Raw genomic sequence first — 26252 nt, 5'->3', positions numbered from 1 at the left:
GTGCTTTTTAATTTTTTTTTTTTTTTAAAAAGAAGAAAAAGCTGAAAACCCAACCCTCTTTGAAAATGATACAGTTTGGGAGCTGGCTAGTGCATAGGATTTTTTGCAGAGTCACATTGAGTTTCTCAGCAAAGAAAGAGGATTATTGTCGGTAGAGAAGTGCTAGTGGAGGAAAAGCAAGATCCTATGAGTTTGGGAAAATGGGAAACTTGGTTGAGAAGAGCAAACATTAAACTGCCTCAGATTACCCAGTTGCACCCAGCAGTTTCTCTGCATACAGTGCCTGGTGTAAAGTGTATCACAGCAGTGTAGTAATTTCAAGGTTTATGAGTAGGCTTAGCAGAGGGCTGGAGCAGGTCATCTCCAGAGGTTCACCCTAAGTTATTCCATGTCTTGAGGCTGTTCCTGTCTGGGATCCATGAAAGTTCTGAACAAAAAGTTGGATTTAAAATACGGACATAGGAAAAAGGAGATTGGTAAAGCCACACGCTGGCTTTTAGGCAGTAAAAGCCATATGAATTAGCTAAAGTATCATGACTAAAAGGAAGCCTTCCTGAGGAAGACGGGTTGGGGGCACTGTACACCAAATGGCACTGTGTCATTCTCTGTTTTCCGTAAACTGCCTCCAGAATTTTCTTTTGAAGGCCAGAGCTAGCACTGTTAAATCTGAAGCATTTATTTTGTGATTCATAACTGTGACTGATGCTCAGGAGAGAGATGCCTGGATGGAATGACGTTTGAAAATAGTTTGGTAGCCAGTGCAGATGCCTAGGGAGCAGCCAAGCCCTTAAAAACTAACAGGAATGAAGTGCTGCCCTACCCTCTGAGCCAAGGGGAAGTGTATTGCTGAGATCCTGGTTTTTTATTGCTGATGGGGTAAATGAACATACTTATTTAGCAAAATACTTAGAGATTTAGTTGTATTTTACCCTGCTGATAAAATTGGATTAAAAAAAAATCAAGATTTTTTTAAAAAACTTTTTTGTTATTTTTGTCTTATCTTGAAAATAGACTGACTTCAGTAAAATATCAAAAATATGTCTATATTCAGAAAAAGAACTATTTAGGATGGAAAACCAAAACAATTTTAGTTCCTTTAAGTTTCTGGACAAATATTTTATCAAGAACTGAATGTTTATTCTGAAGAGTTTTGATGGAATACATTTTTATAAGCTCCAGTTAAATAAGATTACCATCCGTCTGATATTGTATGTTCTGTTATAAAAACAAAATAGAATTTCAAAATGGATTTTTGAATGTGCTAAGCATTCCCAAGGTGGACAAAGTGCAATTATTTATCTTTTTGGAAATGTTCATCCTAAAAGGTTTTGGATTTTTTTCATGTACTTTAGTGCTGTCATGAAAAATGGAGATATCTCCAACTTCAGCTGCAAGCTGGAGCTATGCATATAGCTACTGCGTAATGCCTGCACAGTGGGATCCTGGTTTGGAGGAGGGTTTTGCCTGCAATTATGTCTTCATATTAATTACAAAGGCAGGAAAAGGAAATGGGAGTGGTGTTCCTCTTCTTTGAGGAAATCAGTGTATTTCAAGTTTAATTTAAAAATAAGAAACACTTTAAAAATCTTGTACAGTTGAACAGGAGATTAGTGTCAGGGTTTTTCTAGAAAACTTTCAAGACCAAATATACCAGCAGATAGAGCAACTGCCATATTCTTGAAAGTGCTGGCTTATTTTGCAAGTAGAGTGTGGAAAATCACCCCTACTCCTAATCTCCAAATCTTAAACCACGTAAGTGTGTCCTCTTTAAAGGACGTATTGCTCCTGGTGTCACTTATGTCTTCTGACATTGGCATTTCTAATATTCTGGTTTAAGATCTCAGTGCAGTGAAGATTCATGGTTGGTAGGTATGGGAGTTGGTTTTCTTCCTGTCAGAATAGACCACTGGAGTCCTGCCAGGAATATTGAAACAGAGAAATATCGTATACATTAATGGAAATTAATTGAAATTTTAAAAATAATAATTTATAATGTATGACTATGTAAAAAAAAATGTTATGCACATCTTTTGTTCACAGAATGGATTTCTTGACTTTCAGCTTTGCTTTACTGTTTTGTGATCCAGAATACAAAGCTTGTTAACTGTTTATTAGCATACTCTGATATTCTTAACATTGTACATAGTTGGTGAGTTAATAGATTAGTAAACAGTGTTAACAAAGTCTTGCTTATTGATTTCCCAGTGTAATAACGAATAGGTGTACCAGCATAGTTAGCTGCACCGATAATTCATGGTTGCATGTTTGGAGCCAGATTCTCTGCTATTACAATGGTGAAACAAGCGGAGTTTTACCAGCAAATAACTTGTCCGGTTTTCTGTTTGGCTGTCTGGAAATGCATTTTTACATTGTAAGCCCTGGTGTTTTGGAAGATCTGTCTGCAGTTGAATCATGGTAAGATGGAAACTATTATTTCTAGGAAATAGCAGATGTTTAGGGGAGTTGGTGAGTGATAACTCCAGTACTGGGATAACTGTCACTTTCTCAATGGGCATATCCCTGGTTGATGGCCTTAAGCTGGTAATAATCGAAGAGTTGATCTGTTTTGTTGGTTGGTTGTTTTTTTTTTTAAGGGGGGGGGGGTGTATCATCATCAATTAATAAATTAAAAAGCACATTCCTACATGCACAAGATTTTAAATTGGGAAGCTGGTGTCTATTGCTGGGCGGAATAATCATTTTAAGTAGCTGAACTAGATAAGTACATGTTGACATTTTTGTTTGTGCATAAATTAATTCTTGATGTTGTAGGCATAGCTCGATGCAGGGAACATTAAAAGAGCTTGACAATGTTTGAACCAAGATTCTGATGCCAAACAGGAGGTGAAATTCACTTTATTCTAATTATTGATTAAAATTTTATTAACAGACTTTAAAGATATTGGTGGGGCAGCTCTTCAGGGATGAGCAACCTAAACATGTGCCTTCCTGTTTCCATAGCAACACATCACTTTCATCGTTTCCAGGCAGCCTAGATTGCATCGTGTACTGCAAGAGTATTAGATTCAGAAGAGCTATATTAACTGCTCAGTAGTTTTCCCTAAACCTTGCTATTAAATATTTTTGTTTTGGATGAACATTAGAATGAAAAAGTGTTTAGGATTATTGTGCTTTTTCAGAGAAATAAATCATGGCAACAAAGCTGGAAGTGAGAAATAACTGGCAACTGAGGTGAAGTGTTTTGGTCCGGTTCATTGACTGCAAAACTGGCTATTCCTGTGACTATGCAAATGCACTTTGTCATAAAGGTCAAGATTTTAGCCAGAATAGTTGTCAGTCTGGTAATTATTGTTAAAATCTTTGGAAGTGTTTTTGATTCATATTGTTTGAGCTGTTGGAGAGAATTGAAGTAATGTAGTAAAGGTTAAGGCTATAAATGGTGGCGGTTAGCAAGGATCAAATTTCCAGCACTGTGGCTCATGGCCTTGGAAGCACATTTACGGGTGGCCTTTTCAAGCTCAACGTAAGCAATTTGGTACCTTTCCAGGACCCTTGAGGCCATTTCAGACTGTGGCATATTCATATTTTGCCGTGAGCTTGAAACTGTTTTATTGGATTTGGAATGTCAAACTTGTCTATCAAGTTACAGATTTCTAACACTGGGACAGAGCATTTCAGTATAATTTTCACACAGTTCTCAACTGCTCTGAGCACAGGAAACTCCTTTTAAAAGAAGTGTATCCTTTGGATAAATATCTTTCAGAAAGATGCATCTTTTGTCTTGTCTGTAAGAGATGAATAATTCATTATATCCCTATGCAAATGTTTATTACTCTATGTGAAAAAATGTGTGTACTTTATTTCTTCTCTCCATTTGTGCAGTGTCAGTTTCTCAGTGATGAATCTCTGTCAGATACAGCAATGTGCTACAGTGTTTTCTAAGCTGATTGCATGCGTATCTTCTGTTTTGGCATTGTGGAGGCTTAAATTACTGTTTAAACTGTGAATTTTAAAATGCTATTTTAATGTTACCGCTATACAGTAAAAGAAGCAAATTACTATGGGGGAAGTATTTAAGCAATGCATATAGATGCAGATCACCACAATATTTTCCTTTGGCCTTTGGGATGTTTAATTTTCTGTTTCTCCATTTGTATAAATTTTTCCATGAGGTTATGTGAGGCATGTCAATAAAAATTGAGAGCTTTCACAGTGGTTGTTGCTATAGTTACATGGTGCAGCTCTTAGCCTCCTGCACAGAAAGTAAACCACCTGCAATTCCATAAAATCCTTTATTGGCAGAGAAAGATTGAAAGAGACAGTACTGGTGTGCAGGTACAGAGCAAATTCTAGTTTGCTCTGATATCCTTGGAGCTAATGCTGTCTTCATGCAGAGGTCTGCAGAAATGCTTTATGGATGAGGACAGCACAGAAGGGGGACAAAAGACATCTTTTTTGGGGGAAAAAGGGTGCTGGATGCAGAAAATGGAAGATAAGAAATAAATACCAAAATGAATGTAAAAAATCTCAGTTCATAGCATATTTCAGCTATTGCTGAAGTTGCAAGCTAAAGTTGCCTTTTAAAGCCCTCTGAGTTGTACCCCTCCATACAGACAGAAATGTCATGCTCAGAGAATGCTGCTGTTTTCCTGACTCTGGAATTCAGTGCTTAACTTAATCCTCAGGGTATGTACAGCTTAACACTGACTCTTTTTGTCTCAACAGATCTCATGTGCATTCAGGAACCCTAACATGGCTTTTAACATGGATTCTCTGTGCTGAGCTTAACTGAATTCTATTTTCACTACATATTATTTTTCTTTTCTCTTTGCTATATGGTCATTAAGTAGAGGATTTGGTGTGAATTACTGCTATAAACCGTAGACTTTTAAAAATCTTCTCTGGGATAGACATGTGTCCCTTGTCTGTAGATGGGGAGACAAAAGCACTGAGGAGCATTTTCCTATAGAATCACTCTGTAAAGCAGGCCTGTAAAAAGTCATCTTTACCTTCATGATTTCTTTCCCTGAGTTCCTTTTATGACTGAATAAAGTAGGATGGGTTTATTTCATATCAGTCAGCATGTGAGAAAGGACAGTTAAGTAAGTGCATGATGTCTCATCTTATGTTAAATTTGAATGTTCATTTTTCAAGTATGTTATAAATACACAAATGAGCCAACATTCCAGGACCCAATAACGCCTTCACTGCAGGGTTTTTATTCACTTTTTTCTTAAGTTCCAGACTTATAGAGCAATGTGAATCTAATCCCATGGATGATTAAATAAACCAGAGATTTTTAGAGTTTTTTCATTATTAGTTTTCATCACACAATGTCCATGGGCTCAAGGTGAGGTCAGACCATGTAGCAGAGGAGGCGTGGTGTAAGATGTTCCTTGGCCTAAAGAGATAACAATATAAATAGCTAAAATAGTCAAGCAGTCGGTGAGTAGCCTTTGGCCAGTAATGCAGGCAGCACTCAGAGGTTTAGTCCCCCACTGTATGCTGCTGCTTGTGATGGTTTCTGCCATTTGTTGGGAGGGAAGGTCTGACCAGATCCCTTCAGAGCTGAGGAAGGAAGATTATATTTTTGCTTTGTGCAGGGTAATTCTCCCTCTGTAATGAGAAGGTTTGGAGTCACAGGTCTAAGAGGAGCAAAGTGTTAGTAATGGAAACTGATAGCTGGAAATGAAGGAATTAGTCATGACTCAGGTTTTTGCTCTCAACTACAGGCAATCTTTTTTCCTCTTGGCTTCTTTTCTCATTTCAAGGAGAAGCTATTGGTCCCCTGGCCATTCCCATCAAGGCTAGCCTTCACTGCTTAAATCCTGTTAAGACCTTTGCTTGATTGCCAGTTGGAGAAGCAGCTTTGAATCCATCCATGTAGTCAGCCCGAAGGAGAACTGGTTACCTAATCACATTGTCAGCTAAGTAATTTTTGCACCTCCTGGGACTTGGGTCTAGCCAGTGCACACTGACATGAGGCTGAACTTGATTTACATTGCCTTGTGGATGAAAAGTTATGGTCAATATCATATTAGTCAAATAAAACCTTCAAAAGTATAATTATTCTTTAGAATGAACACAAAGTTGTCATTGTTTAATTGTTCTCTGGAGAGACAAAAAATTTCTCAGTAGCAAAAGCATCTAAAAAGCATCTCTTGCAGAGAGAGAGAGCAAGAAATACTTCTCCCTGTGAGAGCTTTGGGAGCTTTCTAAAGCAAACAAAAACCCCAACCAACGCCCCCCCCCCCCCCCGCCCCCAACCTAATTAAAAAAAAGAACGAAATGAAGTGGTGTGGGAACTGTAGACTAATTAATTAGAAGGCTCCCTTAAGAAATTTCTGAAAAGGATAGCCTCTCATGCTAGAAAGTAAACAGTTCCATCAGCAACCTTTCAGCAAGGCACATTGGCCAAGAGAGGTGTTGAAAATCAGAGCTGCTGAAATTAATGGAACTGTATTTCAACACAGTGATTTAAAGGCAGTTCTAAACAACAAAGAGCTACTACTTAGACATGAAGATAATTCCTATTTCCTTGGAAATTAGTAAAGTGCAATGTTTTTCCTCCATAGTAATAGCATTCTCATGCAGAAATTGGAAACAGACTTAATCCATCAGGTAATTGAATAAACTTATGAAGTCCCCTTTAAATTTAATCATACACAACTTAATTGCCTTTGAATCAAGACTTTGCTTCTTTTCCTTTCCTATAGTATATATTTGAGCTAGATACCAAAGATGCAGTAAAACTATAAAGATAGATCACAGTGTTTACTGAAGTGACACCTAATGTGGTGCTGACCATCATGCTGTAGAAATTTTTGGTTAACTGGACAACATTTTGAGTTGCCTGTCTGTATGTGACATTATGGAAGATTACATCTGTATTCTCCAAATTGTTTAAAGATTTGGGGGGCACTTGAAATCTCAGTTTCTGATTTTTGCCTTTGAAGTATCTGATTTTTCAGAAAGCTCAATATCTTCTGACAAGTTTGTAAAGCAGCTTGGGCTGGGCATCTAGGGCAAGATTTGTCTGTGTGAACTTTAAGCTATGTCTGAGCTAGTTAGATATCTATAGGCAGTGGAGAGGGAAAGATGGGTGAAAGGGTGGTAGAAGAATTCTTTTGACTTCAGGTATTTGCCTTGGATGAGATGAACCCTGCTGTGAAAGTGCCTCTTTGTCACTCGAGTATGAAATAAGTTAGGTGCCTAGGTGAAGGATGGATATGTGCATGCATATGTACATACCTGTAAGTAGAAGCACCACAGATGGTTTGGGTTTAGGCAGATTGAATGCCACTTCCAGAAACTGAAGTACTACAAATCAGTAGTGATCAGCAGAGGGATGTGTGCAGAAAAAGAATACGTGTTGTGCATTGCTACTAATGCAGGGTCCGAAAGCATAAAATCTGTTAAGCAAAAAGTTCTGCAAAAGATAGCCAGGCCTGAGGTGGGCATTACTGACTGTGAGGGGTGATGGAGTGAGATGCGAGCGGGTAACAAAGCAGTGGCAAATACACAGTGCATCTTTCAGTTTCAAAGTTATGTCACTTCATTGTTGAAAACAGCTTTTTACAATTTGGACTTAAATCTCTCTGGCAGCAGCCAAGATGCTGGCTGCTTCATATATCTACCTATGTAGATAGGTACACATCTCCTCTATTTGCCTAGGCAAGATCCGTAATTACATGTATGTTTTCTGTAGAATACATGTCTGCATGTGTGTTTATGTACATACAAATATTTTACAAGCACAAATGTTAAGTGTAGTATCGCCAGTTGTGTTGTAATTCTTTTTACTCTTTTTTTGGGCGGTAAATTGAGAAAGACAATGAGTGGCTGCGGTCATCCTAAAAAACTTTGATCTGGTTGGTTCTTGTACCTTTTGTAGTATTTTTTAAATAAAGATTATGGTCTTTATTTTTAACATTTCTGTATCAAAAGTTATATGGAGAGCTTTAAAATGCTGATAATCACCCCAAAAAAAAGGCTCTAATTTAAGGAAAAATAGCATTTTTAAGTGTTTGAATGATTTGGGAATATGAATCACTTCTGCAAAGTTGATTGGACTCTTAAAATTCTTATTCTTGCTTTGTCTATTCCTGGGTAGATTTAAGAAGCCTACAGAGTCAAGAGAATGGCATTTTGGTTCACTCATGAATAGAGACTGTTCTGTTAGTAAGTGATCTTGAAGAGTAAAGATCTCTTGGCTGTATTGTACAAGAAATATTTTCATTATTGGTATTCAGCAAGCTTTTAGTTATCACAAGATCTTTGAAGCAGAGTCAGAGAACAGTTTTAAAGTTACTTAAGGACACATCTCAACATTGTCTGACTTTGTCACCTTCATATTTGGTTGTTCTGTTTACCAGTAGTTTAAAGAATAAATTCATCTTCTCTCACATTCATATTGCAGGTTAGAGAGAACTACTTTGTATAGCATTCATTTGTTTGTATGTTATATATATAGTCCTGTGGACACACATGCATATCTTGTATTGTTTTTCTCACTGCAAACTGGAGCTTGCTGTTTCACCAGAAATTTGAGCTGATTTGGTTTTAGTCTTTTACACTATTTTCTCAGTAATATTATCCATAATTTCAAAGGCTTTCATGCTATTACTTTTTCTTTGGGAGCAATGATAAATATTTGTCATAGTGTCAAATGTGGCCTTAAATTCTAATTCTTTTCTATCTAGCTTGCTTTCTAGATTGCTTTCTATAGCTGCTCCTCCTCTGTGATTAGCCTAGTGCCAAACTGGCTTTCTGCATGAACACAGGAAAGAACAGTGAGGTCAGTGCATGAAGGAAACCCCATATTTCCGGTGTTTCCTCTTCCTCCAAAGCAAGGAGAACAAAGCTCTTGAATTCTTAATTTGGTCAGATATTATTTCAGGGAGAGAGTTGGGGTTTTGGGTGTGTGTTTGTTTGTTTTTCTTATTCTGAAGAATACTTTGTTATCCCAGTCCTTCCAAAATGGTGCCAGATATTCCTGTCTTGATTCCAGCTGGTTTCCTCTTCTCCCTGAGGTTATGCAGAGGATCAGATGGGGTAGTGCCAAACAGCATCTCAGGGACCCAGCTTGTGTTGTCCATTCTGGTCCCCTGACCTTCTGGAGCTGGCATGGCGCCTCTGAATCCCTCTGCTGTTCTTCCTGTCACTGTGCCAAAGACAGATTTTACTTTGTAAGCTCAGATCCCTGCACCTGATGCATGAATGCTGTTTTCACTATGGCTATTTTGCCAGGGTCCAGAAAAATGTACTAGAGCAGAAACTTTCAGAAAACATCTCTGCAGTATTAATTGCAGGAGGTTTTCATCTCAGGACACTCTTTTGTGCTTGCCTTCCTTCAAGGACTGACTTGATACATTTTCTCTACTTAAGGAGCTGCCTGCAATTCAGAATTTAGGTGCATCTTATACTGATGGAGGCAAAGTGGTGAGGTGTCCTCAGAATGTACCTTGGGCCTGTGCAGCAGGGATGTTGTTTGCCATTCCTAATCAGAACAACTCAAATGGTGTCACTTGGCACCCAAAGCCTGAATCGTGGGACTTTTTTCTTTTTTTGCTTGCTTTCATCTTTTGTCACAGCTCTGTCAACTATCGCTCTATTTTCTTCATTGAAAGGAATGCAGTTAGTTCACAAAACTGTGTTATATGAGATAGAGGGGGATGATGGTTTTTAAGGGACAGCAATGTTAATGTGGGGATGTTACCAAGTCATTTTCTAGGTGCTCAAATGACCCAACCATTGTTGTATCTGAGTAGATCTTGAGTTACCCTGTTTAGACCCCAACACAGCCGCGAGTACAAGGATCCCTATAACAATAGGCACAAAACCGAAGACCGACAGACAAGCCACGTGACCCATAGGAGCTTTATTAGATGTGCACTTGCACTACAGTACAGTGTGTATAGGCACACTTGAACCAGATACAAGTAGGTTAACTCAAGTACAACAGTTGCAGCACAGAGGAAACGTAATCCACAAATCCTGCCCAGAAAGGAGGGTTAGTTCATCCTGAACTCTCTCCGACTGCAGCTATGCTATAGCTTGTATCAAGCTAGGTATTTGAAAGCTCTCACGGGTACACATGTACTACAGTGTTGTTGCTGTTAAAACTGCACTGTGAGACTTGCAGGGGAGCCATTATCTGAGCCATTGTGTTACGCTAAGATTACAACTTGAAACTTTGCAAAAGAAGGCATCGTAATAACATCACTGCTGAGTTGCAACTACTTCTGTTCTGAGGCAGTGTTTGCATAACTGTGAGAAAATCTACTAGTTCAATCAGTAAGAAGGAAACTGAAAAACTCAGTGACCGCTTGTTTCCTTGACTTTTTCTCTTTTCATTTCTAATGCTTTAACTTACGACTTCTGGACTTCACCTCAGATTACTTGTTAAGCATGGGAAAAAAAGCCCTCACTTGTTTAATATCAACAAGGAGTTTTTTTAGACTTCACTCAACAGTAATGCACATTCGTATCATGTGTCTTGAAACTTGACCAAAATGCAGCCTTGCAATTGATAAGGGAAAATGAAAGGGGAAAAGTCCAAACTAAAGCCCATTTAAACACAAAGCTATTTTACAGATGTCCATATGGAAGGTTTACACGTTTTCACTTCATGGTTCTGAGTTAGAGAACTGTGTTCTGCAGAAAAGGACACCTTCAGAGATAAACCCCAGAACACACACTTTTGTTCAGTGCAAGCAGCCCTTCAGGGGAAGAGAACAGCAGTCAGATAAGCAATTGTAGGTAAAAGTGACCATATGGAATATCTTTTTGCCTTTTGTTGTATCGTAAGTATTTTTTATAAGCTGCCAAGGACTGACAGCCATATATAGCCTGGTCTGCATGATCACCTTAAAACTACATACTTGTAAATAGATCAATGTATAATACAAAGAGTTGCTTTATAAAATGTGTTAAGCACCAAAGCATTTCCAAAATATTCTTTTCCAACCTAGCTGCTGTTTCTTGAGGAGAGGGTTCCTGAGAGCCCAGTGGGGTCTCTTGTTCCTGACTTCAGCCAACGAAGTAGGAGGAAGCACCATTTCACATGCATGCTGCTGCTCATCTTGCTGTTTGTACCTTCTCCTGCTCTATGATTTGCTTAGTGCTTTAGAAGCTACATGTAGTACTGTAATGCAGTTTGAGGGGTTTGTCAGATTCTTGCTTCTATGTTCATCATTGAACTTTTTATCATCTATTACTTTTCCTAGGCCTGTGCTGGAGATGGCCTTCAATTCTAGGTCTTTTGATGTAATGTTCTAGGGCAGAATGAATTGCAACTGTCCCCTCCTTTTCTTTATATAATCATTTACATCAGTTAAAAGTGTGTGTAAATTTGTAATGGTAATGCTTTATACCCAGAACCAGATGGGTGCAAATGGCATTGGCACCATGTGGTCCCATGGGACACTTGAATGACTTGCACCCTTCTAGATGTGCTTTGACATACTGCTTCATCCATTTTATTTTGCATGGATGACCTCTTACTAAGCACTTAGTATAAGGTATTTTCTATATGTTCTGTTTCACATCATAGAGAGGGTTATGAGACTGCAGTCTCTGGCTCTGTGTTGCGATCATGATTGTCTAGTTCTGGTTGTACAAAGTTAAAGCATTGTGACACATTTAATGCCTGTCATTTTGAGAGGCAGGGATGTAAGTTCTGAATGCGTGTCACTCTCTGACATTCCTGATATTCTGATGGAGCAGACATTAGTGCAACGTTCAGAGCCTCAAGACAAATCTCTTCATTAACTAATTTGTCAGGTGTTTTTGTCCTGTACGTGAGAGAGCAAAATTTAAAGATTTTCTTGTCTTCTACAGGTGTAAAAAAAAGCATCTTTAATGCTTAATCCTCTCTGCACTGCAGCTGCTTCATGTATGATATAATCCTCATGTACTGTCAGTGGACCAGATACGTTCAGTCTTGCACAAAGTCGTGAGCCCAGGTTTTGTTCTGTGTTGAGCTGAAGATGCTTTCCTGTTGGGAAGGAATTGACATGTTTGAGTAAAACCAAAAGGAAAACGTTGTGCAGCACCCATCAGCTTTAGTCATAATAAGTACCATTTGTGTTTCCCTGTGAAAACAGAAATGTGAACAGTTAATTCTTTCAATAGATTTCTCTCCTTGCTACCTACACACAGCAAAGCAAACATCTCCATTTTACAAGACCTGAGTTTTGCCACAGAGACTGTAAAGGTGCAGCGGCCCAAGAAATCTCTAGTTGCAAGTATGTTGTTTTTAAATCCTAGGATATAGTTTTGTGAATTTCTTCCTCATGTTTTTGTCTTCAAAATGGCAATGCGTAACTGAGAAGGAAAAAATAAAATCTGTCATAAACTAGCCTGAATAGTAACCTAAACCGTGGCTTCTTTGATGCAATGTGGAATGATTCTCTTGAACAGATGCATATTAATTTGTGCAGTGAGCCATTCAGCTCCTGCTTTGAAGTGTCCTGTGAGAACAGAACAAAATTTCTATTGTCACTGTATATTGGCAAGATGGCAGTACCTGTAGTGAACGGGCTCAGTTATTTGCCTGATGCTTAAAATGGTGCATAGGAAAATGCACAGCGTGTTGGTTAAGTGCCATTCTTACTGTATCTTTCTCTACTTCTCTGAATTGCTGTATGTTGGAATCCCTCCCCATATACAGTTTTCAGGCTGTGCCAGATGTGCTACATTGTCCTGCACTCAGAAATGATATCATAATCATGATTCTTTCCCCTTCCCATTTTGTAACTCTTGGCTATTCGTATGCTATGGAAATGAGGATAGAAAAGATTAGATGTGCTCTGTGCTGCTCTTCTGTTTGCCATTTGTGGGATAGATACTGATCCTGAAGGAGAAACTAGAAATTAGACTTTCCCAAATGAAATTAATTTCAAAGATGGGTAGCCTTATTGCTCCACTTTACAGTACTCCACATACCACTGTGGCTCCCTAAGCCATACTAGGCATCTTGTATACTCCAGCTGATTTTCTGACCTTCTTCAATAGTTAGTTGTATACTGTAATTAGATATTTTGACAGTTGGCCTTGAGGCCCTGATCCAGTTTGAAGTCCCTGCTGTATTACACAATATACAAGTATAGGCAGAGAGAAAGTCTGACTAACAAGACAGTGCTTCTGCTGTAAAAAAAAAAAAAAAAAAAAAAAAAGAAATTCACGTAAGATATTAGTTTAGAGCACCCAGTCAGAGAAGTCTGTATCGTGCAGCCTTCATGCATTTGTTATGAGTAGCTGTTTGAGGCCTTTGGCAGTTGTTCTTCCCAGGTACCAGGATGAACCACAGACGCATGACCTGAGTCATCTGATTTCCCATTTGTGTAAAGCCACTGCTGAGGAGGGGACTGAGTGGTCAAGGTCTGCTGCCTAGGGAGAGCTACTAATGATGTAAAGGTGGAATGAGGACAGATTGTTGACTGGAGGCTAACTTTGAAATTAGCATGCCCTTAGCACCATGACTTTGTACTTAATATGAAAAATGTATGTTGTTTCCTATCTGTATATTGGGTTAGCACTGCAATGCCTGTGATTTTTATCCAGCTTACTGTAAAGTCAGATGTGCATTTTTGAGGGTTGTGGTACAGAGCAATTCTAGGAGCAGTTGGATGGGCTGCCTGGAGCGCATGACAGCTTCCCCCTTGAAAATGTGGGTATAAATGTAGTTCCATAATAAAACTGGCACTATATGAATCTCTTAGTTGTTTTCTACTTTTAGAGGTACCATATTATGTCTTGGGAGCATGTCATCTGATATTCCACTTACTGAACTTTGCCTTTAATAAGATTTTGCAGAATGCTTAGACTTCCCGTTTAGTTATGAATACATTTCCATGTTTTTCTGAAGAAAACAATTCAAGCCTATTTCTTATATTCTAAAATTGCAAATCTTTTGCACTAATGACAGAATTGTTGCTAACAAAGCCACAAAAGTTTAGAGGGATATTTATTTTATGTGACACCTTGGATTGCCAGATGCCCTGAAAAAATAGGAAGACTTATTCACTTGTGTTTTACAGCTCTTTGGGAGAAGTATGGTCTAAATCTCCTTCTGCATATTGTTACATTTTTCCTTGTGAGGTTTTGAATGCTTTCAGACAGTGAAGGGGGGAATGGCTGACGAGTGAATTTTGTTTGTGGTCCAGCCCTGATGCTGTTTAAAGTAATTTGACTTTCCCTGAGCTGATCTCTTGCCTACTGTAACTTTTTCTATAACCATCTGTAGAGTGGCACTAATTTAAGGTTAAAAAAAATAATAATTTGAGGTATTGTAGAGTATTGCTAAGAGCACAGAGCCTATACAGTAGAGCTGTACAAAGACATTTTAATAAATCCTTAAAATATGAAGCTGTCTGAATAGCTTGGCTTTAAGATACTTGGATAGTCTTTAAAGCCAACTTTGGTTTGTGTGGTTAGAAGAGTGGGAGAGGAGAAACAGAAGAGAGACAAGCTTTTAAGAAGATTTCAGTGATAAGTCTCCAGGGCACAGACTGGTTTAAAAGCAGACTGTTGGTGAAACTAGGCTGCAGTGATAGTTGTAGCTTCTTTGTTTCCAGTTTTCCTTGCTTTACCTTCAAACTGATTTTAAGGATGTGATTTATCATAACCTGTCTTCAGCTGTTTAAAACTGATATGCCTAGGCTAAGACAATCACTTGGTCTCCCTCTATAGTCACCAGAGTGAGATAGATTTGATTTTGACACCAGTGTTTGGATAAGATGAATTGCCTGTTGGAGAGGTGTAGATGACTCCATTGGCTCTTGAGGAAAACTGAAGGATAACGATCTATAGCTAAGTGGCTTGATTTTTAGGTGGCTGAAGCTAGGTGCAGTGAATCTCACCCAGAGCATCTTATTTACTAACATTGATTCTTCTCATCTGAAGAACAGAGTACTCAGCAATGAGGAGCGACTCTAAATCCCCAGAATCCTGTCTTCTGTCCAATATGCTGCAGCTTTATTTTATCTAGAAGTACTTCTCTCCAGTTTAATCAGCCTCTGGACTGCAGTTGTCACTTTGGTTACCTTGAAAAAAAGCCTAGATAATTATTGCAAACAGAAGGAGAGCAGTAGTCCCTTCTTGTTGTGTGTGAGCAAACCAGGCAGATTTGTTAAGGTTTTTTTTCTTCCCATTTTTTGTATATTTAATGTTTGGGAAAAAACTTGCATAGTCTTACTCTAGACTTTCATTAGTGTGACTGTGAACACAAGTGAAATTCCTTTGGGATTCTGCTGTGTTGCTGTGTGAGTTCTGTGGTTTCATTTGTGCTTCGAGTATTTATGTTCATCCTGGTTTCGGCTGGGATAGGCCTAGTAGCTGGTACAGTGCTGTGTTTTGGCTTTAGGATGAGAAAAACTTTGATAACACGCTTATGTTTTAGTTGTTGCTGGTCACTGCTTACACTAAGTCAAGGACTTTTCAGCTTCTCATACTGCCCTGCCAGCGAGCAGGCTGGGGGTGCACAAGGAATCAGGAGGGGACACAGCCGGGACAGTTGACCCCAGCTGACCTCAGGGTATCCCCCACCGGATGGCTCATGCTGAACAACAAAACTGGGGGGAGCTGGCTGAGGGGTGGCGGCCTGCTGCTGGCTGGGCATCGGTCAGTGGGTGGTGAGCAACTGCATAGTGCATCACTTGTCTTGTATATTCTTTTATCTTTATTATTATTTTCCCTTCCTTTTCTGTCCTATTAAACTGTCTTTATCTCAACCTATGACTTTTACCATTTTTCTGATTCTCTCCCCATCCCACTGTGGGGGAGTGGGCAAACAGCTGTGTGGTGTTTAGCTGCCTGCTGGGTTAAACCACAATGTTTTAAAAGAGAAAAGGTGAGTGCGATGTATTATGCTGTTTCACTTAACCAGTATCATGGAGCAACTTTTTCTCCGCACCTTACCAAACACAAATCACTTGGTTTGAGAACATGCTGCAGTGCTTGTTTTAAATTTAGTTAGAAGCAATTTGTAGCTGTATTAATACACATCATTCTAATGGTCTTTCATCCTGGGAGGGTCTGGCACAGGCATAAAAATTGAATTTTCTCCTGAAAGCATATACAGCTGCTGTGACTGTGTTGAGGTTTTTATTAGCAATAAACTGTGAATAGAAGCAATCAAAAAGAAAAAAAGAAAAAAAAAAAAAAGAAGCAGGGGGAATGTGGGGGAAGGAAAAAGAATTGAAATGAAATGGTACCCTTTGCCCCAAGGCTAGCCATTACTTCCTCTTAATGAAGGCCTTTCCTTAACTATGCAGATATTCTTCCATGTCATTTTTTAAATGGATGCTTCATTATCTTTGATCTTTATTAACTTCAACTTCTGTGCCAGTGATTCACATAGCTGCTTGTTTCCTCCTGGCCAGTGTCACCACAGTCATTTTGCCCAGCCCTCCTTCAACTCCAAGTTTTGTTATGTTATTACAAAAAAAAAGACTGTGTGTCTTCTGCAAATTCTGTTCCTCTGACACAGATATAGAATCTGGCTTTTTTTACGTCCAAACCTCTCTCTAAATCTTCTACAGGCAGATGTGGTATGGTATACCTTTTATTTTCACAATAATTCTCTGCCTTTTAGCTCCCTGACTTCTGACTTGATTCTCATCAGAATCATTTTTGTGGCCTGTCATTCTGTATGTCAGCTGCCCTTTCATCCCTTCAGATTTCTGCCTAGCTTTCCACAGATGTACGAGGCATTTTTGTATAAGACCATTCATAAATCCTAGTTACTCTCTATTTTTATTTTGCCAGTTTTCACTCTTGGCCCATTTCTGTAATGATGGAACTCACTGGAGTCATGTAGAAAGACCTATTTGGTGGCCTTTCTACATGCCTGGGAGAAATAAAGGCTGGAAAAGACTCAGTGATCCTTATTTTAGGGGAAATGTTCTTGTGTGGGGGTTTCTTGTGTGGGGGTTTCTTAGCTTGTACATTTTTCTGTGATTTTTTTGTTTTTTGTTTTTTTTAAATTGTTTGACTGGATGTATTTATCAATTTGAGAGGTTAATATCCCCCTGCGCTGTTTCTTTGAATATTTATTATGCCATTAATGTTCCATTGAGCAGTTTGTAATTCAAGGTGACCAAAAACTTTCTGGTTTCCTCTCTATTGTCCTGATGGAACAGGATGAAAAAAATAAAATCCTTTAGTCAGATGTAGTTAGTCTCCATATAAACATGCAAGTTGTTGTACTAATTGCTAGTGGTCTAGTAAAAAAAGGTTACCACAGTCACCTTATTAATGTAAGGGCATGTTATATTCCCTTTTCATTAAACTTGGAAGTTTTCCTGCTCTTAAGTAGGCTTATTCTGCAGGTTTCACGTGATAACTGTGCAAAAGAATGCCTTTTCTTAGGTGCAGCTGGTTTTCTTTCTTTGAATTTTTTTTCCCTGAATAATTGTTCTCTGATGTGTCTTTAGTCTCAGTTTGTGATGTCTTTTTCCTGATTGCTAATATTTACATAGATATATTTACCTGGAACCTTACCAAAAAAATGCCAATTAACTTCTTAGATGTTGTGATCTGTTGATATTTAAATGGGATATGTTGCACATTTACTTTTTGATACTTTTCTGCAGCACATGTATGGGCATTTGTGATATAGGTTGGGCTGTCAATATTGCACCTGCGTAGTCATGAGAAAATATGGTGCCTTCTAAGATAAGAGTAACAGAACTGCTGTATTAGGTGAGATGTATCTAGCCTACTGTGACATTTTAGTGGTGTTTTGTTGTTTTCCATTACCTTAAAAATTATCAAGAAAATTAAAGGTCATTGTTTAATTACCTCTGACTTTAGTAATGTTTACACTTAATTACAGGAAAGGAGAACTTTAATATCCTAATATGTAAAGAAAACAAACAGTGAAATATTACTGGATTTGTAGGAGAGAAAGATGGTCCTGCTAGCTTTGCAATAATCTGTTTCTGAATTTTGAAAAGTAAAATTATTTTAGAATTATGATAGGAATTGGATTTTGTGAATTTTGGCACTTGTCATTATATGGACTCCAGAATGGTACTTCATGCTGTTAATACCTGCTGCTTTTCAGAAATACCAATGGCATCAGAAACATGATTATATTGCAGGATGGCTTTCTTTTTTATTACAGAAATTCACAGGCACAGTCTGTGACAGCCAAATAAAGAAAAGAAAATAGGGAAGAAATATCTCTTGTAGTTCAGAATAAGAGTTTTTTGGGTGGATTTTTTATTATGCCAGCCATTTATAGAATAAAATTTACGTTGTGCTTCAGGAAAGAGTACTATGGGGTAATAATAATACATGGATCATGATTTGAGATATAAAAGAGTAGATGTTACAAAAATAAATAATAATGAGGGAAAATAAGGATAATAAAAGCAGTGAAATGATGTCAAAGCAAGCAGAAGAGGTAAGGCAAGTTGTCGGAGACTTGTATTTAAAGGAAAAAGGCGAGATGAGAACTTGAAAGTAGGACTGAAATGTAATTTGGCTGCTCTGTAATTCTGTGTTCCCCAATCCTACAGATCATGCTGTGAATTGCTAAAGTTCCTGGCCTTGGTTTGTGATAGTTTTGCTTACTAGGGGGAACTTGAAAGACAGGGATTCCACATGATTTCAGGGAAGGTCCTTAAACTGGCGAGAGATTTCTGTGGGCTCTGTATAAGTACTGAACCATGTATTTACTAAGTGATTTTCAAATGTCCTTGTTATTTTAATCTTTCTCATGTTGTTAACAATATGGAACAAGATAGAGAGTAATTCATTTGGGTTTATTTACATTTTCAAGAGAACCAGAACATTGTTCCCACCTAAGCAGAATTTCTTAGAACCTAATTAGAAGAAGACTTGACAAATCTGCTCCCTCAAACTAACCAAAGCTGTTGTGTTTCTGTGGTCTTTCTTTATTCAGTATTTTGTATGCTCTCTTTTAGGTGGCCAGTGCTTCTCTTGGGGATGGAACGAGCATGGGATGTGTGGTGATGGCACAGAAGCAAATGTTTATGTCCCGAAGCCAGTCAAAGCTCTTGCTTATGCAAAACAGATCTTAATTGGATGCGGGGCAGGACATTCCATGGCTCTTTGTCAAACTCCAGATTAGACTTGGCACACCTGAAATCACAGCATCATGGATGCAGACAGACATCTTTGGATTGCGCAGCTCAGAAGTGGTACAAGAGGATTGCCCATGATTAACACAATAGTTGGAAAGTGCAGAAGAAGTTTTTTTTAAGACTAAAAGGAACAAGTATGCATAGGAAACTGTAATGTTTTAAAAATTGTTTCATGGGTCCTTTTCACAGGGATTTACTTTCTTACCCGCAGATAGAATGACAAACATTTTGCCTTGATGCAATACTATTGAAGAAAGAATTACTTTTTCTTGTTCTTCTGAGAAGTCTTTGAGGAAGAAACCAAGTGCTTAATCGCTTATTGTTGGTGTATAAATTCAATCTGAGGAAATCGTCTGAGAAGGTGGAGACATAGGGCCCCTTCTGGTCTTTTATTATGGTATCTTTATGTCGTGATGAGCATGTGTTGTGCCTGCCAACTTCTGCTGAAGTTGTGAGCTCCCCGCATCTCAGAAAATCCAGTTTGCATCACAGAGAAATGCCAGTGAACATAAATAGATGCAGACACACATTTTAAACAGAAGATTAGGATTTTTTAAAAAAAGAGATATAATTTAGAAGGCTGGCAAAAGGGGAAGATGAGGCCCTTCTGAACTAGCTATATCTTGATTAAACTGTGAAAGGAACAATATTTCTGAGGAATTATCTTCTGTGCCAGACATCAGTTTATTATAGATTTACAGGGATGCAGATCTGCATGAATTATCATTAACTTGCAGACCAAACCTGAAGTTTCTGAAGCTACTGCTCAGGGAAGAAGAACTTCTAAGAGATCTCTGAAACAGTAGAAAAGTTCTTGTCAAAGGGCATAAGTCAGTTGTAGCTGTTGAGAACAGTTTGATCCAACATAGCTCCTGTGTTTCCAGTTGCCTTTGAATAGGAAGACATCAAAATCTAAAGAGGAAGTTTTTACAAATTCTCCAGCCTAAAAGGCAGACCAGAATGCCTCTGATAATTTCAGGTTAGTTTTCACATCTGTTTCATAGCCCAGCTGAGCATGCCCACAGTACTTGTTCCAGGTGAGTGCTTGGCAGAGAATGTAGGCCTAACACTTGTCTTGATAGGAGAAATGAAAAAATGCAAAATATATTCAGATATTATTAGCTGCCTATGTTGAGCAGAATTTTGGAAGCTATTTATAAAACTGTGTTTCACACAAATACAGTGGATGCCATTAAACTGGATGTTTACCACCCACGATAGTTACATTTGCTGTGGTATTTGATGCATTTCAAGTTCTAAATATAGAGAATACTACTGTGTGGTAAATGCACCTTTTAATGAGACCTAGTGTTGCTAAACAGGGGTTTAGTTTTTAAAGCAGGCTTGCCAGGGAAGAAGCCTTGCAGAATTAAAAATTACTCAGAGACAGGCTCTTAGGGAAAAGGACAGGAAGGCTTTCTAATGATGTATCAACTAACACATGGGGGGAAGGAATTAAGGTGGTAATATGGGCTGTGCGAGGGGGTTTTTTTCCCCCCTTGGTTTTACAGCAGTTGTAGTTTATGGCCTAATTTTCAAAGGCATTTTCTTTTTCTGTTTAGTGGATGAGAAGCTTGAACTGACTATGAAGCTGATTATAACAGCTGTATTACAGATACTGAAAGAATCTGTATGAATAATCTAGTTGGTCCTCTGCAAAAGTGCAGATTTGAGACTTCTATTGTAAAGTGGTTTTTCTAATCCATGTGTTAGTTGTGGTTCTTCATGGCAATATGCTGTTCTGGGCTGTGACCTCTTGCACTTGTTATTTATCAAAGCTGCTATTCATGGACTCCTCAGTGCCCTTTTCTAGATACCATGGCCTCTCTATTATACACACTGAATAGTTTTTCATGCTCTTTTTGGCAGTTGTGTCTGAGGTTTCTACCTTTGTTCTCCTCTAAAGTCTGTGTACCAAATAAATATATCTTGTTTCAGTAATCATACCCTCTAAATAATTCTGTTTCTTGATTAATCACAGGTAGTATGTGTGCCCTATAACATAGGGATTACTGTACTGAGCATATTTTGACTGTGTGTGCTATTCTGCAGTTCATTTCAGAGGAACCCAACAAATTATGTAACAAATAAATGCAACTTGGTTATTTGAAATGTTATTCACTTATTCACATCTGTAACACGAACACACTTTTGGAAATGCGAAGAATGATTTGGGGTGATAAGGAGGAAAGGAAGGAGTACTTTGGTTTGTTCTTGGTCCTGATTTTGTGTTTCACATCTGCATCTGATCTTCATCTTTGAAAGGGTGAGAACTGAATTTTCTTTCCTTTGTCTCACATATATAGATCGAAAACTTTGGAAAGTAACGACTTGTCTTGAGAGCTTGACATACTAAATGCTTTGTCATCAGTCAGGACTTCTAGATGCTGCTGTAGTATGAAGAGTGAATAATAATTCATTGTAGATGGTACATGGTTGAATGTCAAAAACAAGTTGTTGCTCATTCATTCAGAAGTAAATGCCCTGTTTTGTATGTCAGTGTGCTTTGTTTGCAGAATAAAACATTGTACAAAATCAGCAAGGAAGGGAGCACACGGTGAAAAGCTCCTAATCAAGTGAAGAAACACCCTTCCTTGCTGGTGTCCAGAGCTTAGTGACTGTTGCCTCTTGATGTCCGATGGAGAAGGTCAGTCTGTGCAAGGCAAAATGTAGAGTCCCTGTACTATGTCAGTGCTTCTGCAGTGCATGCAAAGATGGATTTCTTTATGCAGGTCTTCAGTGCTAAACAAAGCAAGTCTTTTACGTAAACACTCTACATTCACGTTCAGATGCAAACAAACTGACAAGGTTTGTAATATATATAACACTGGAACAAGGTAAGCTAGTGTCTGTGCAGCTGCTCTCCCCTCCCGTTTTCTGAACATAAGCAAACCTATCAATGAGCTGTCATTCATGAGGGGGAAAAGGTGAACTTAATATCACAGCTTTGCTGGAGAACAAGTTGTGAACTGTTGACTTTCAGTCCAGAGAGCTTTCAGGCTCTTGGGTGGAGGGGGAAAGGAAACTTGTGTGTACTTCTTGTTATGTGAAGTCCTAGGAGATCCACAGTTGTTACTCATGCAACCTCCATGTGCACCAGTGCAAGACACTCCTGTTCCATTTTAAAGAACGTTGGTAGGAAGATGTGTGTGTTGTGTCAGAAGTTTCTATCTTTTGGAGGATTTGTTCAGGCTGCTTAGCAGTCACTGATGTTATTTGACTTTGTGTAGCATTCCTGAGTGACTTGATAGTTTTCTGCTTAGAATGCTGAACCCTGTATTTGAAGTGCATTCATTTGAAAGAAGAATTCAGTCCTGCCTTTCTTCCCATTTGCCCAGTCACCACTTCTTACATGACACTGGCTTCCCTCCTCTATCTGCATGTTGTCGGTCCTGTCGGTGACTAGTTCTTGCCATCTGCAACTGCCATAAAGGTACTTCTGCATGAGTGACAAGAGGTTTGCTTGGCTACATGGCTGAGCACAGAGAAATTGAGGAGGAGGGGAAGAATGTGATTTGATTTTGCTTTATATGACATTTTTTGAGTCATATAAGACTTGAGGATGGAAAACAGATGAAGGAGATCAGTTTGAATGAATGGAGAAAGGTGACCATGGAAAAACATGTAATGAATAGCAGTAGAGAGCCTGATGTAGTTAGCTAAATCATAGGGGAAAAGGAGGGTGGAGGGGGAAGACAGATTCAAGATACAGATCATGAAGACTGAATAATCACGCAAGGATAGCAGCATTGCAGCCTGCCAGTATGGTGGGAGTGAGATGAGGGACAAGCTATTCTATTTCTTAGATGTTGTTATTCCCTGTCTCCCACCATTTGTTAGCAATAATATGAATTATTGACCTGCAATGGTTTATCTTTCTCATTCATAGAACATCTTGAAATTTCCAGTTCTCTTCAGTTGGAACAACAACACCTGTTCTCACCTTCCAGAATCAAAAATCTTTAGATCAGGCCTGTGACCTAGTCCAGCACTTAATCAAGTACTTACTATTCTTTCCATTAAATTTCATGAACTCTGAATCTGATTTAAACAAGACTTAAGTAATTTTGCGACTTCCACTTTTTTTCTCTGTATTAGAAATCAAGATTATGACAGATCTTTATCATTGAAATTGTGGTGTTTTCACCAAAAAGTCCCCTGTGTTCTCTCAGTAATTTTGGTATTTTTACGGCATATAGCAAGTGTTGTGCTTTTTCTTTTAGCTAGATATTTTCTTAAAAAAGGCTTCAGAATTTTTCATCAGTATTTGAGTCATGCTTGTGGTATTTACTACCAGCTTGTAGTTCAGAGCAGCTGAAAATTCTGTAAAGGGAAGAACTAAATACTGAAGTGGAAAACTAAGTCTTCCTTCCCAAAGGCTGGGATTGGATGCAGTCTGTGGTAGAGAATCATCTTGTGTGGTTTTGATTGCACTTAAAAATGTGCCCAGTAGAAAAGTGGAGCTTACATTGAAATTGCTGAAAACTCTAGTTGACACAAAGATAACTGGACACTTGAACTTTTGAGGGGACCTTAAAAATCATCTAGTTCCAACCCCCCTGCTTCTACCAGACCAGGTTGCTCAAAGCCCCATCCAACCTGGCCTTGAGCCCTTCCAGGGAGGGGGCAGCCACAGCTTCTCTGGGCAACCTGTGCCAGTGTCTTACCACCCTCACAGGGAAAAATATCTTCCTTATGTCTAATTTAAATCCTTCAGTTCAAAACCATTACCCCTCATCCTATCCCTACCCTCACTGATAAAGAGTCCCTCCCCATCTTTCCTGTAGCCCCTTTTAAGAACTGGGAGGCCGCTATAAGGTCTCCCCAGAGCCTTCTCTTCTCCAGCTGAATAATCCCAACTCGCTCAGCCTGTCCTCACAGGGGAGCTGCTCCAGCCCCTGATCATCTTTGTGGCCTCCTCTGGACCCCCTCGAGCAGGTTTGTGTCCTTCTGATGTTGGGGGCCCCAGAGCTGGACACAGCACTGCAGGGAGGGGGGGGGTCTCACAAGAGCAGAGTAGAGGGGGAGAATCCCCTCCCTCAAGGGGCCACACTTGATGCAGCCCAGGACACTGTTGGCTTTCTGAGCTGTGAGCGCACATTGCTGGCTCATAGTCAGTTTTCCATCCCCTAATGCCCCGAGGTCCTTCTCTGCAGGGCTGCTTTCAATCCACTCATCCCCCAGCCTGTATTTGTGCTTGGGATTGCCCCGACCCATGTGCAGGACCTCGCACTTGGCCTTGTTGAACTCCATGAGGTTTGCACGATCCCACCTCTCCAGCCTGTCCAGGTCCCTCTGGATGGCACATCCCTTCCCTCCAGTGTGTTGACCGCACCACACAGCTCGGTGTCATCAGCAAACTTGCTGAGGGTGCGTTCGATCCCGCTGTCCATGTCTCCAAGATGTTACGCAGTCTGGTCCCAATACTGACCCCTGAGGAACACCACGCATCACTGCTCTCCACTTGGACATCAAGCTGTTGATTTACGTGCAGAAAAAGAGGTACTACATGCTTTGTCCTTTTCTTTTAGCTTTGTGCTATTCTTAATTCCTGATAAATGCTGGTCTTAGATGTTTTGCTTCATGTTGGAAAGAATGATTTAATAGCCTTGAATTAAAATGCTTTGTTGTATGGAAATGGCCTTCTGTTGGTTCAATGTCCCAAAAAATAACTGTGAAGAGAGGTGTTTACCATATGTGCCTTTGAAGTTAATTTGCAGAAACTGAATGTATGAAGCTGTTGTTATTTTGTAACCTGTTTAGAGGTTGAGGGACTGAAGTAAGGCAAGTTAGCCCCTTTGTGCATTTTGTTCAGATTCCTTCATCAGTTGTCTCTGCATTCACCTATTTTTAATTCAGAAGCAGTTTTTACTCATCAATAACTCTGTAGAACGTGGAAGGAGAGTATGTGACTGAAAATACTCAGCAATGAAAACAGTCTCTGTATTTGAATCATGACCTGGATGAACCACATGTTACCTTGTGGGAGAGTGAGGAAACATAAATTTAGAATACTGGGAAAACACATTTTTCAACTTGATTAGAAACAAGAGCAACAAAGTAATTATTCCTGAATCAAAGCTGGCTGTGGGGATGAGGAAGTTCAGAGGTGAAGATTATTTTGCAAAACTTCCTCAGGCATTTTTATTTTGTGACATGTTGGATTTCAGTTCATTTTCAGACAAGCCTCTCAGGTTGGGAGGGGGTAGAGTCTAAGTCCAGTTCCTGTGTTGGCTAGCCTCTCAATTCATTTTCATCTTTCTCATCTATTTCCAGGTTGCTTTGCCTATGGACCACCTTGTTATTCAGATACAGTGCAATCTTGGGGGGAGAGTTCTGTCTGCAGGGTTTGGGATCAAGACTTTGTCAGTGAAACTGCAGAATTTCAATTCAATATGATTCCAGTACTCCCTGATCATCATAATCTTTTAAGAGTATGTGAACACCTTGCTGTAAGAGTCTGCATTTTTACATTTTTTTTATATTTAGAAGTGGGGCCAAGAATTGGGAGATTTTTAATGTTCTGACATGATTTTAGTTTTTTGCTACAGATGTCCAATGAGTTTAGCTTTTGTTTTGTTTTTACTGATTTGAATGCATGAAGACATGGTACCTAAATTAGAGCAGCAGAGGAGTTGCCAATCAGTAATGAAGATGCTCTGTCATTTTAATTGTGTGGGCGCTTAATCATTTTCTATAATAATCCTCTGCTTTAAAGTACAAAAGAAAAGGGATTCCTATAGGGGCATTGTGCTCTTCTGCAGACAAGGAAACATGGCATATTTTAAATAATGGAGAGACGTTTCTCTCCCCTGGTGCCTTAATTCTGACTAGATGTAATAACTATTCCTACTTCGATACTGCTTTTCCTCTTTTGACTTCAGAACACTTTAAAAAGGGGAAACAGAAGCTGAGGCACAAAAAATTGAAATGCCCCAACCAAGGTAACCCAGCATGTCCACCGTGGAGCCAGGAGTAAAATTCCTGTCTCCTGAGTCTCAGGCCAAGGCTCTACCTTCTAGGATAGTGGTCCTTGATGGTTTTTTAGGTAAGGCTCACTGCTAGTACTTCCCTCTCTCCTTGCTCTTCTTTCCCCCTCGCCACTGATTGCTGTTTCCTCATATGCTCCCCTTCCTCCTATTTGCATAACCCATTTTCCAGACCCATCGTGTGTCC

At 39.1% G+C, this 26252-nt stretch overlaps 2 protein-coding genes across 3 annotated transcripts in view; one reads left to right on the top strand and one right to left on the bottom strand.

The window, feature by feature from the left end:
• SERGEF (secretion regulating guanine nucleotide exchange factor) overlaps window positions 1-19079 on the top strand; it is a 156408-nt gene extending 137329 nt beyond the window's left edge. The window contains exon 11 of the mRNA XM_074884309.1: window positions 18897-19079. Coding sequence (XP_074740410.1) covers window positions 18897-19063 — 167 coding nt within the window. The 3' untranslated portion in view covers window positions 19064-19079. The remainder of the gene's footprint in view (window positions 1-18896) is intronic.
• KCNC1 (potassium voltage-gated channel subfamily C member 1) overlaps window positions 9816-26252 on the bottom strand; it is a 131254-nt gene continuing 114817 nt past the window's right edge. For both annotated transcript variants that reach the window (XM_074884304.1, XM_074884307.1), the window contains one exon: window positions 9816-11959. In XM_074884304.1, coding sequence (XP_074740405.1) covers window positions 11778-11959 — 182 coding nt within the window. In that variant the 3' untranslated portion in view covers window positions 9816-11777. The remainder of the gene's footprint in view (window positions 11960-26252) is intronic.

This window comes from Strix uralensis, chromosome 15, assembly GCF_047716275.1.
Source record: "Strix uralensis isolate ZFMK-TIS-50842 chromosome 15, bStrUra1, whole genome shotgun sequence".
Taxonomy (NCBI): domain Eukaryota; kingdom Metazoa; phylum Chordata; class Aves; order Strigiformes; family Strigidae; genus Strix; species Strix uralensis.
The sequence above is the reverse complement of the archived record's forward strand: the minus strand, read 5'-3'. Positions and strand labels throughout refer to the sequence as shown.